Here is a 12317-nt window from a genome sequence, read left to right on the forward strand (position 1 = left end):
TTAGTAGAAAGATTAACCTGAAGTTCTTTCATGCTTCTAACAATTGACAGAGCAATGCAGAATCGTGTGGATGAGGTTGGGAGTGACTGCTGGAAATTATCTGGTTCAAACCCTTGTTCAAAGCAGGGTCAGCTAGAGTAGATTGCCTGGGGCCGCATCCTGTTTGGTTTTGATTTCCAAGGATGGAGTTGCCGCAGATTCTCTGGCAGTCTATTCTGGTGTTTGACTACGTTCACAGTAAAAAAAAGTAAAATGAAGGTATTTTCTTACATTTAAATAGAATTTCTTGCATTTCAACATGTGCCCATTTTCTCTTGTACTGTCCCAGTGCACCATTAAGAATAATCTGGTTCTACCTTTTTTTTATGCTCTCCTGACAAGCATTTATATACATGGATAAGATCTGGCTTGAGCCTTTTCTTCCTCAGGCTGAAGGCTCCAGCTCTCAGCTTCTCTTTGTATGATGGATGCTCTAGTCCTGTTGCCATCTTCCTGTTCCTTTGGAGGACTCACTCTGGTAAGCCCAGCGACTGTATCTCTGTACTGGGGAACCCAGCACTGGACACATCACCCCAGATGACTCACCACTGCAGAGTAGAAGGGAAGAATTACTTCTTTTAGCTTTCAGATAAGGTCCTTCCTAATATATCCCAGGATGTTCTAGGCCTTTTTGGCTGAAAAAACTTTTAAAGCATACAATGTCCAGTTACAAGGTGTCCCATGATAACAACCATCTTGTAACAAATAGCCAGTGTCTGATGACAGAAAATGTCAGTGATTTTCAGTACTGGGCATCTTTTAAGATAAATCATTGAAGTTGAAGAGAGTGTTTTTTCTGTGCTGGAAAAAAATCATCCCCAGCTAACCTTCTGCATAGAAAAAGCCAACTATCTTTGATACGCTGTCAGTGGTATTGGTGTCTTATCCTTGGTCTTGTATTTGTCCCATAAGATGCGGATGGTGTGATGGTTTTTTTTATAGACAGAGAACTGAAAGTGAGGGGAAAAAGCAAGGGATGCAAAGAAGTGATTATCTGGTGTAGACACTGGCAAGTGGTTGCCCAAGTTCGAAACAGTAAACTTGAATAATCTCATTCATTGTAGGTGCTCTGAACTTGAAGCCAGAGTTCTGCAGGACTCAGCCCTTTTGTCTCTATGAATGCCCCGCGTGGGCAAGGCTGAGTAGTTAAGCATTCAGTTAATTCCCAATTCCAATGGGATCTAAAAGCAAGTTGTTTTACTGCTTATCCCCAGGGACAGCAGGGTGCTGGACTCATGCTTAATGCTCTTCTAGAGGAGGATACTTTCTTGCAACATCCAGTAGCAGCTGCTGCTATTCTTTTTTTTTTTTTTTTTTTAAACAGTGCAACTGCAGTAATGGTGGTTTTTTATTTTTTTCCCCCAAATGAATTAGTTACGTAATAGAGTGTAAGTAAGTGTCTGAATTGAAACCAAGATCCTTTTGAAGTATTATTTCTTTATGATTACAGGGGCTATTATAGTCTATACAGTAGTCAGCAGGGAAAATGAAAGGGCTGTGTGTAATTCTGTGTACTGGAGCCCGGTTTAAGCCTGACTTGCTGCTGGAAAGCATGCCCTAACTGACAGCCTGTAGGCTAATCTGTAGCAGCATTGCTTTCAGCCTCTGCAGGAGGAGCACAGACCATGTGAGCTCAGCCTTCATGATCCAGCATGCCAGGAAGACAGGCGCCTTGGCTTCCCTTTTGGTATTTTTCTTGCTTACACCGAGTTAAAAAGCTGCGTGGCTTAATGTCCTACTTTGAGTATTTTTGCAGAAGTTAATCAAGTCTACTTCTTCCCCAAACACTTTTCCTTGTCTCTTTGCTCCCAGCATTTCCCACACACTGGTGGCTCTCACCGTGACTCCTTTCCTCCTTCGGTACTTTCTTCCTTCTGCTGACCTCACCTCACCCTTAGTGGAGAAGGGTGAGAGTGACTACCTTGGCAGGGTTATAGATAACCATATTCATTGCAGGGGACTTGAACTAGATGACCATTAAGGACCGCTTCCAGCTCAAATGATTCTATGATTCACAAGGGCGCTGTTGGGCTATGAGGGCCAGAAGCCCAGAGCTGCATTGTCAGGGACCATACCCAGGGCTGTGGAAGAAGGGAGGAAAAAAAGGAAAAAAAATCCTTACAATTGTTTGAGATTTGCTACATAATAGAGAAATACGACAGTGCAGTATTTCCAACAGCAGTGGTTTGCTCTGCTCCTTGCTGTCAGCTGCTGGCCCAAATCTGCCTCTCCAGGAAGATGGTGGGAAAATGGGCAAGCTACATAAGTCTCTGGCCCATTGCAACGCATGGAAAGCAGCTGGAGTTAATGGAGAAGAGAGAAGCTAAACAAAGCAAAGGCCAGGCCGTACACATGCTGTATTGCTGTATTCTTAGGATAAACAAATCCTTTAGCAAGCATTATGTCTTGCTGCTCTCCTTCAAAAGGAGAGGAGAGGAGGAGAAGGAAGTGGAGGTGGTTCAAAGGAATGAGAGCTGTCACAAAGGGAAGTAAGAGGAATATGCTCATGCTACTGTTTCAGCAAGTTACCTTGCGTCTGCTGACTTGCATGTTAGGGTGGCAAGCACATATGCGTGTTCACCCCTGAGGGCTTATGAGGAGAAATGCAAATTAACTTTTTTATCTCAAGTGAATGCAGTTTCGTTTTTTTTTTTCTTTTTTAACTTGCATATGATCGTTCCTGAAGATTAGGCCAGCTGGTAGCTGGGCCTTCCCACAGATGAAAGGCAAATTATGGCAGAGCTGATCATGGGTCCTGGGATACCTCCTCCACTAGTTTATAATATGTGATGCTACTTCAAAACATAGTATCTTGGTGTTACCTGAACAGAAGAGGATGTAAACACTTAATAGAAAGAAAATATAAGTTCCTGGTTCTTGGCTTCAAAGGGAATATTAAAACATGCCTTCTATGACCCCCTTAAAAATGTCAAAAGGCAATGAAAAAGAACTCATTTAATAGTTTATTTCAAATCTGCCTGTGTTGAAGCCTCTCTGAGCTCAGCGAGCTTTTTTTTTTTTTTTTTTTTTTTTTTAACAGTTATAGGCTTTTCAGTAAAAGGCACAGTGTAAATGAAAGTTGTGTCTGTAGAGAGAATGTACAAGTAGGAAAACCAAACTCCATTGTCCTGCCTATATAGGTATATAGGTCTGACTCTCAGGCAGAAAGGGGCACAGTGCCAAAACAGTCAGCACAGTATCAGCAATTGCAGTAGTATAATGCCTCTCTGGCCTTGCTCTCTCAGTACAGCTGAGTCCCTAAAACAGCCAGTTTGCTGCAGGGACTGTTTAAAGCAGTGGTAAGAATTTAGTTCAGTGGTAGAGGAGTAGAGAGGGCTGCTCCCCTCATCCCATTCCCACAGTCTCTTGTGCTGCAGAAGCAATAGAGCAAGTGAGTGCACGTAAAGTGGTCTTTTGGCTGGCAAGTTTCTTGCCCCCTTTCCCTGGAAGAAATATGCTCCGTTAGTACAGTAAAGAATGATTTTATATACATATATATATAGTATGTGTGTATCTATAACATAATTATATGTATGTAATTCTGGCTGGGGTTTTGTTCCAACCTGTCAACCCAAACAAGCAGGACTCTCATCCAATGGTGGATGAGCAATGCAATGAGCTGCACACGGTGCTGTGGTTCACTGTGGGTGTTATGCTCCCTTTGAGCCTCCACTGTGCCACCTCGCCTGAAAGCTATTCTGCTGATGGTGTCACCTTCCAGGTTTATATTCTTATGGCTGCGACCATTTGGGCTCATTAGAGGTTGCCAGACGCTTCAATAAGAACAAAGGGAGTTTAGTGTCCTACCCAAATTTCAACTTGGTAATTACAGAGTGTCTTTCTGAATGCCTACAATATTGGTGATTCCTCCTGCCTTAGTCTCTCAGTTATTTGGTGTGCTGATGTAGTGCTGACCCACTCCTTCCCAGATGCTATTGTATCCTTATTGCTACAGGAATGTGCTCGCTGCTTCTCTTTCCTTCTGAAGTCCGTAAAGTGCTCCAGGACCTGTCAGTGTAACAGGCACTGCAGAACTGCATAAGAGGATACTGGTGTCGATAAAAAGGTGGATGTGTAGGATGGCTGAGACTAGCCCTGCCACAGGGGAGACAGGTGGGACTGCAAGAGTCAGAGCTAGAAATGTTCCCAGCTCTTCCTCCCTCAGGTTTCTGATGGTGCTTAAGACAGCAAGGCTCACCGGCAGCCTGGAGGTAAGGTGTGCATCTGCTCTGCTCCCCTTATCCCTCTGGGAGCACCAGCAAGATGGTTGTCTCCAAGGGAGGGGTTCCCCAGCTCAGTGCATTGCTTATCAGCCTCTACCTTGAGGCTGTTGATTCCTTTTTACCTGCTAAGAGTAGTAATTCTGCTGGCAGGCATATTCCCAGCAAATCCATGAACTGCACACCAATGCTGATAGGCCTGTCAGGCAGACTGGGGAACTGCTTCCAACACCCATCTGTCTTAGGAAGCCAAGAAGAGCATTTCATGGCCCTCTGGGGTTGGCCCATTCCCTTCCACCCCTTTTGCCCATTTGTGAAGCCGGCTATAAAGGGGGAAGCCCTTGTTCTCCCGGTAGATGTAGACACCCGTGATGGCATTCCACTGGGGGCTTGGCTGCACGCCCTCCACTGGGAACTCCTGCACCAGTTCCTTCTCCTCCTTATCAAGTGCCACAAATCCAAAGAATTGCTTCACATTCTTTGCTGCCAGGATCCTGGAGTGGACTTCAGCCGTGCGGCGGAAAAGCTTGTCCTCGTTGGAGCGGTACTGGGCCCAGTAGGCCTCCTGCCGGTAGCTCAGCGGTGAGCAGCAGTGTTTCAGGCACTTCATGAGGAAAACCAGGACGGCGACGATTCCAATGAGCAGCCAGCCAAAGAGCTGAGAGAGAGAGTTTGCATTAGGAGATGTCAAGATAATCTTACCCGCTCCATGCAGCTCTCTTCCCAACATGCCTACCTGGGATTCGTATCTCAGCCTCCGTGTCACCTCATCCCTGAACTTGGTGAGGTTTGCTGGCACGTCTTTGCAGGGGAATCTCGCCAGCACCTCAGCCCCAAACTCAGATGGAAACTTGTCCAGGGTGGATGGCCTGACAAACTCGCTGAGGGCACAGATGTAAGCCTCCCCACGCAGCAAGGAGATGACCGACCAGGTGACGGGTGCCACGGCTGCCCGGCCCATGATGGAACCGAAGAGGAGGAAGGTAGCGGCAGTGGAGAAGTTCTTGGTGCCACGCTTGTGGCACTCAGCCACTACGTTCCAGGTGTGGTTGTTCAGGATGACGCCAATGAGGAATAGTGCCAGGGCTGGGACACCAATGGCAGCCAGCCCGTAGATGTAGTTGCGGGCTGGGGAGCAGGGGCAGTGGAAGGCAACAACTGAGAAGAGCTCCTCGCTGCCCACTGTGCCCAGGGCCACCAGGCCATTAAAGATCATCACATCTTTGCTCTTGAAGAACAAGGAGAGGAAGCGGAAGTTTTCAGCAATAAGGGCAGCCATCTTATACTGGAGATGGAGAATGTGAGGAGGTGCCTACTGCAGTGGGGGGCTGTGTTGGCCCACGTCCCAGCACTGAGGGACACAATGATAGGGAGTGAAATGGCCTAGGGATGACTGAAATGAAAGAGAGCACAACACCTTCACTGCAGTCACTGAGAGCTTGTGTCCCAGCCTCTGGAGCTGGCTGCTGCTACCAGGGATACTTCAGAATGGATTGAGGAGGAATTCAGCTTAAGCAATGAGGGAAACCTCAGACTCCTCAGTTTTCTACTAAACTGTCCAAGAGCATTTCTGTAGCAAAGATTACCAAGGGGATGATCATTTCTACCTTGTCATTAGCATGTTCATAGTCTTTCGTTTGGCTTTAGTCACATCCCACAGAAATGATGACCACTGGTGTTGCTGCTGGACACTTATTGATCTCCTAGGCCTGTAATGAAGGAGGACGCTGTGTTACTGGGGAAACTGGACCAGAGCAGTGGCACATGGATGCGTCCCCAGCCCTGCCAATGACTCATACTCTAGCCCTCCCTCCTTAGACCTGATGAGTTAATATTTAGTAAAAGCCTGAAGTATGCCAAGAAGACAGCAGGAAATGAGTCCCATGGGTACTGCAAGTTTGCCTGGCAGGTTTGGGTACAGGGAGATGCTTCGTGGGAGGATCAGATTGGAGAAGCATGAATGGGAAAGCAGCAGCTAGTGGCTGAGGACCTACCAGAGGATGGTGTCCTGCTGCTCTGCATGTGCTACATAGTGGCAGCTGGCCCCATGCTAATGCAGTCCTGTTCCTCCATCGGGGGGTCTCTGCAACTGTGCAAGGTGCCAGCAAGAGATGCTACTTTCTGGGAAAGCAAAGCTTATCATGATCCAATGTGCAAACACTGAATATTGATAGAGCTGGGCATGAAATTACATAGGAGTTCTTGCATAGGATGGGATGTGGTAGGATGATTCTCTCCCACAATTGCCTTGCTGTCCCCTTTGCAAGTGTTGCTTAGCTGATTTCTTTGTTTCCTTTGCATCTGCTCTGCACCCCTGTGCAGTTTAATTTCAGGAAGCTTCAAGTCTGAGAAAGCCTGCAGGCCTTGGGGTTTGCTGGAGGCAGGAAGGACCTGGAGAGCAAACTAACAGTCCCTGGTGCTTTGTGCAGCACTGGCAGCATGTATGCATATTGTTGTACAGAAGTTCTGTGGGAGACCTGACCCCCCAGCACAACTGCCCAAAATCCAGGGTGAGAGATATCCCTGTGCCAGCCCCAGCTATAAGGAAAAGGCTATGGGGGCATTTGTACAGGTGAGAGAAAGGCACTGTGGTTCACCCTGCTCTAAGAGAAGCACCTAGTGCCTTTAATACCTTCCTGCATCTTCCCAGGTTTCCATATACAAAACTCTCTCCTTAAAGCCAAAGCCCACAGCCACGTGACAGCAGCTCCGGCCTGCAGTTCTGACTGCTGTGCTTTGTGATGCAAGCAAGAATACTAAACCTCCAAACTTGCCCTCGTGTGTGGTGTTCAAATCCCTGTTATTAGAAGAAGCCGATAAGCAAGGCTTTGCAACCTCTCTTCCAGATCCTGGCACCACGCAAAGCAAAAAGAAGAGGAGCTGGCAAGGAGCATGCTGTGTTGACAGAGGGGTTACCTTCACTCTGCTGCTGGGTTATGATGGGAAAGATGGGTGGGTAGGATAGGAGGGGAAAAGATGCTTTCAGCAAAGGATTTTTTAGCAGGCAGTGTTAGTCTTTCCCTCAGACATCTCTGAAAGCAAGTGAAAAAACGCCATCACTTACTTGGAAAGCTGTTGAAATCCTTCTGGAGTTTTCTCTTGCTGGTTTTGCTCGGGCTCCAGGAGTGGGGCTTTCCCAGCAGCAATGGGATGAGCAGCAGGGAGGATCTAGCTGAGGCCAGGTGGGTGGGCAAAGCAGAAGTGGGTAAAGCAGTATTCAAGTTCGGCAGCTTCCTTTGCAGTGTGCCCTGGGCTGTCAGCTTTTGGGAGGAGGGAGAGAGGAGGCTGTTCTTGGGGCCTGCGCCTGGGTGGGGCGATGAGCAGGCGCGTGGCTTCTGCTGGGTGCAAGACTGAGGTTGTGCCTTTAAAAATAAATAAATAAATAAAAAAGAAAGGAAGGAAAAGCCGAGAATGAGTCAGTGGAAAAAGCACGTTGGTATGTTTCAGATCTGCGATGCAGCTGTGCAGAGGCTGGCCGTGGAGAGGATGGGGTTTGCCTGCAGGACGGGAGCAATGGATTCCTGGATGGAATGTGAGGGGAAAATTCTGGAGCCCCCAGTCTGGTCTGGATGTGACCCCCGTGCTCCCCAGGGGATGCTGGTGGGACCGAGGCTGAAACCCATGGGAATGAGGATGGGACCTGAGCTGAGCAGGTTGGGGCAGTGTGGGAGAAGCCCTTTCCTGGTCTCAGGTGAAGGGGTGGAAACTACTGTTTTTGTGCCTGAGAGCTGGCTGAGCCTGTGTGGATAATGCCAGTCTGGCTGGGTTTTCGAGAGGAGCAGGAACTCATCACCACAAACTCTGTCAGGTTTTGCTTTTTGCCTCTGGGATGGACCCACTCTCGTGGATTGAGCAGAGGGGTGTAATGGCTGCTATGCAGTGCTGTGGTTTGTGTGGAACAAGTCGGGTGTTTGGGGCTGAGTGCAGCCCTTGAGCTGGAGATTGCAGCATGTTCCCGTCTTTCTCTGCCTTTTTGCTTTCCACTTCCTCTGTAGACTGATGCCTCGCTTTCTGCTCTCTGCTGTCCCTTGTCTCCAGTTCCAGCCTGTCACAGAGGCCAGAGGCTCAGTCCCTTTTCCCCAGCCACTTTGTCACCATGTCTCCAGGGTTAAGCTCAGTGCTTTCATGATGATCTCTTCAGCCCAGGCAAACCTTCAAGTAACACTCACGTTCTCCTCTGCCCAGACCGAAACCTGTGCTAAGCCAATGTCTGTGGTCCAGCTGAGATCTTTGTCCCGAGTACCCCTCACCTCCCAGCCTGGGTTTGGCTCTAGCCTTACCCCATCCCTGTGTGCTGACCCTGGTTTTTGCAGCAGTGCAGTGCTGGAGTGCACTGCATGCATGGCAGTCCCACAACTCCACCAGGAGCCCCACTACCAAATATGCTCTGTGTCAGGACTGCAGCCTGCGGGAGCCACGCTGCATCCCCCAGTGAGGGGTCTGCTCCCACCAGTGATGAGATACATCCCCAAAATCCAGAAAAACTGCTGAGACAAATGCCAGCACAGGGAGATCATCCTTCCTGCTCTGCAGGGACTGCCAAAATTGCTGCATGGGACAGAGCTTTGATCTCAAAATCTAAACTGAAACTCCAAAAGCTTTTCTTTGCAAATGGCATGTGGATGGAGCTGGCTGGCCCCACATGCTGATCACAGCTGTGGTGGGACTTGGGGTACAGCTTTCTGGGTGAGCCATGAGCCGTGCTGAGCTGCAAATAATGGGAGTGGAAACCGCCTTTATCTTTTAATCTCCTTTGCTTGTAAATCAGGTTTTGTGCCTATTAATTTCTGGGCAGGTGCTTTAATTACAGTTTGGGGTGTGAAGATTAATGATAAATCTGTGTCATGCTCCTTTCTCCCGGGAGTCAGCCACTCTCAGCCTTTGACTATGGGCTGGTTCATGCTACAGAGCAGCCCAAAGAATTCCATTGTCATTTTGTCCTTTGTTCTTCTCTCCCCACAGCCTCTGTGGAGTTAAGACACTGGTAATTAAGGTTTATGTTCACAACAGTCACCTCAGTTACCAGTGAACCATAATGGGTTAGTTTAAACAAGAATGCGGTAGGAGAAATTTCAAGGGGGTGAACATTTAGAAAGGGACGCAGTGGGGGTAAAATTTGTGTTTCTAAAAGCTTTTTTTCTCCTGTGTGCTGCTAATGCAATGAGAGCAAGGAGTGAATGGAGAGATTTCCATTGCTGCCTCGAGGCCTTGGGTTCCATCATCCCTGGGCTGTATGGAAATCAGTGCCCGCCCGCTGTTGCAAAAGGTTGATGCTGCACCCTGCAGCCATGTGGCTGACCCAACTGTTCCTCCGTGGGCTGTGGCTGGCCCAGTGCCAGTCCCACATGCTGCCCCAGCTCCTTGTCCCTGCACTGAAATAAAGAAACCCCAATGGTTTTATAAACAGCCTTTATGACTCTTGTGCATTAAACCTGAACAGTAAGCCTGAAGCATTTATTTGGAGCTGGCTTCTCAAACAAACACCTGGGCTGATGTACAACGTTCATCTTCATGCTGGAGAGGAATCCAGGTGAAGCTGCAAGAATGGAGCATCCTGCAGAAAGTTCTTGACAGGAGGGTCAGCTTGGCCCTCTCTCCTGGTCCTGAACTCCCGTTTCAGGAGTTTCCCCTTGAGCCGTACCCATGACACCAACCACACTGCTTCTATCACAATGTAGGATACCCCTTCACTGGTTTATTTTTTGCATCATCTTTATTTTAAATCTTCTCATGGCCTGGAAACTGCATGTGTGCGTAGGGGTCAGTGCATGGTGGGGCTGATGGGGAGACAGGCAGCTCAGCTTGATTCTTTACTGGGGATATTGCAATGCTGCCCAAATGCACAGCACTCCTTGCTTGGTGTTGCAGGGAGCTCTTCCCGCTCCAGCTCTGTCACAGGCCATGAAGTGCATGTGATGAAAGAAAGGAAGTTTTGCACGTATGCGTCAGCAACTGCTCCCACACAGACCTGTGGCATGGTGCCATGGGATGCACAATATGCCCCAGGATCCCCAGGGCTCATCTATCACATTGAGGCCTTGGCCAGCTGCCTTGTTCAACCCAAAGCTCATTGTCTGCATTACGCAGGCTTGTAGGGCTGCATATGGAGAGCAGATGGAGTCACCTGGGTGCCAGTGCTGCCCTTTGGGTGCTTGTCACCCCACAGTCCTTCTCCCAAAACTGTGGCTCTGCTTCTGCTCACACCCCGCTATAGTAGGCCACAGCTTCCCGCCGGGAAGCAGGGGGCTGTGTGTGGGGTTGTGTGGGGGGCTGCCATTCCCCAGCCGAGCCATTGCTGCTGCGGGGTGCAGCTGGGTGGAGGTGCAGCGGGGGCTTGCACCTGTGCCAGCTTTTTAGGGCCGTGTTCATGGTGCCCCAATCGGTGATGCCTAAAAGTTTCTCTGAAGCTTCCCCATCCTCTGTGGGGGCTTTTCTGGGTGGGTGGCAGTGAGTTGCCACCAGGTCTTTGCTCATGTTCTGGAAGAACTGCTGGATGCAGACCTTGGCAAAGCTCTTGGCATGCTCTGCACAGGTCTCATCAAACAGCTTGCGCTCGATGTCAATGTAGTGGGACCAATACCTGCTCTTCAGGAAGACAGCTTGGGTGAAGCAGGGCCGGAGAGATCTGACCAAGAATGCCAGTGTGGTCATCAGCAGTACGAAGCACCAGCCCAGGGCCTGTGGGGGTGAGCGGAGGATACTGGATCCATCACGAGCAGACCATAATAACCCCTTTTTCCCAAGCTTCATTTCTCTTCTAAAAATAGGACTGATTCCTATCTGTCCTAAGGAATGTAGGGAGAGCAGCTTTAAAACAGAATACAAGTGATGAGTGAATATTGGACCATCCTGATTCTAGCTGTGGCCAGAAGCAGAGAACTTGAGAAGAATTAAGCACAGGACAAGGAGTTATTGGCACTTTTTCATCTGTGGTTACCTGGTGTGGCTAATAAACACAAGCAGCAGAGGCAACTGGCCTAGGTGATTATCAGCTCATTGCTTACATGAGCTATAACTAGAGCAGCCACAAGTTAACAGTGGGTTACATGAGGTGGTGGCAGCCATGGAGTAACAACTACATCTACTCCTTCTGAGCTTGCCCTAAATGACTCTTGGTATACAACTCTGCTGTGCATCACCATCCTGGGCTGCTCAGCCTGGCCCAAGTGGGATCGTGGTCAGGACACAGGTCCTTGCTCCAGAGCTCCGCCCCATGGTCACCTCCTGCTGTCCATGGGAATGCTGTCAAGGTGAAACCTGCCACTGTTGGGATGGAGCAGAGGGGTGCCTGTGGTCAGGGAGCCAACTCCTGGACCAGGCTTGGTGGAGATGAGTCCGAGAGGCTGCTGTGAAGGGTACAACTTGTCCCCCTGCAAAACAGCCCATCTCTCCTCCTGCAGCTTTATTTCAATGAAAAGCCCCCCTTTTAAGGCAGAGCTAAAGGCTGTCAGTGCCTTACCCTAAGCCATCAGAGAGGGCATAGCTATGATACCTCTTACCTGTGAGATGCAGCGCAGGTACCTGATGGCCACTTCATTGGCGACGAGCTCCTGCCCATCATAGATCTCCTTGCAGGGGATGCGGGCAAGGACCCGCTTCATCTCTCCCTGGGGGAGGCTATGGTGGCTGGCATTGCCCAAGGCCTCCACAGGCAGCGCGGTGCAGAAAGCACACGTGATGCACTTCCCGTCCAGCAATGTCACTGACACCCAGACAGCTGGGGCGATCATGGCCCTTTGTGCCATGGAGCAGAACATGTAACGCAGGACAGCCGCATCCTTCCCCCGCTGGCCCTGGGGTCGCCTCCACTCCTCAGTCAGCATGGACACGTTGTTGTTCAGCACAAAGCCCAGCAGGAACAGGATGAGGGGAGGCACCAGGAGGACGCCCAGCCCGTAGGCCAGGTTGTAGCGTGGCAGGCAGGGACAGTTGAAATCAAAGGCTGAGTACAGCTGGGCGCTGGCCAGGGCCATGATCCCACAGATGCCACTCATGAAGGACTCCTGGTTGGACTGGAGGAACTGGAAGACCATTCGAAACTTGTCCATTTTCCTCCTG

General features: G+C 49.4%; 2 protein-coding genes and 1 long non-coding RNA gene across 4 annotated transcripts; 1 reads left to right on the forward strand and 2 right to left on the reverse strand.

The window, feature by feature from the left end:
- Positions 1-1459: 1459 nt before the first annotated feature.
- On the reverse strand, positions 1460-7547 carry CALHM2 (calcium homeostasis modulator family member 2). The gene is made up of 3 exons (XM_019617770.3): positions 7324-7547; positions 4996-5968; positions 1460-4917 (listed from the first exon to the last, which is right to left on the reverse strand). Exons 2-3 carry the CDS (start codon positions 5536-5538, stop codon positions 4501-4503), a joined length of 960 nt encoding a protein of 319 aa, XP_019473315.1. The 5' UTR covers positions 5539-5968; positions 7324-7547; the 3' UTR covers positions 1460-4500.
- Positions 7548-7608: 61 nt separating this feature from the next.
- On the forward strand, positions 7609-9663 carry LOC146543881 (uncharacterized). Of its 2 annotated transcripts, none has more exons than XR_014884626.1 (2): positions 7609-7791; positions 9425-9663. It is a non-coding gene; the product is annotated as an uncharacterized LOC146543881 (long non-coding RNA). The 2 variants fall into 2 exon arrangements; XR_014884627.1 differs by having other exon boundaries at positions 9431-9663.
- A 190-nt stretch (positions 9664-9853) lies between these two features.
- On the reverse strand, positions 9854-12317 carry CALHM1 (calcium homeostasis modulator 1). Its single transcript, XM_003208129.5, has 2 exons — positions 11759-12317; positions 9854-10937 (listed from the first exon to the last, which is right to left on the reverse strand). The coding sequence occupies exons 1-2, from the start codon at positions 12305-12307 to the stop codon at positions 10458-10460; spliced, it is 1029 nt and encodes a 342-aa protein (XP_003208177.2). The 5' UTR covers positions 12308-12317; the 3' UTR covers positions 9854-10457.

This window comes from Meleagris gallopavo, chromosome 8, assembly GCF_905368555.1.
Source record: "Meleagris gallopavo chromosome 8, MGAL_WU_HG_1.1, whole genome shotgun sequence".
NCBI classification, from domain to species: domain Eukaryota; kingdom Metazoa; phylum Chordata; class Aves; order Galliformes; family Phasianidae; genus Meleagris; species Meleagris gallopavo.

Coding starts and splice junctions, on each gene's coding strand:
- CALHM2 (XM_019617770.3), bottom strand. CDS start 5,538: ATGGCTGCCCTTATTGCTGAAAACTTCCGCTTCCTCTCCTTGTTCTTC. Junction 4,918..4,995: donor GGCTGAGATACGAATCCCAG/GTAGGCATGTTG, acceptor TCTCTCTCTCAG/CTCTTTGGCTGGCTGCTCAT.
- CALHM1 (XM_003208129.5), bottom strand. CDS start 12,307: ATGGACAAGTTTCGAATGGTCTTCCAGTTCCTCCAGTCCAACCAGGAG. Junction 10,938..11,758: donor ACCTGCGCTGCATCTCACAG/GTAAGAGGTATC, acceptor TCACCCCCACAG/GCCCTGGGCTGGTGCTTCGT.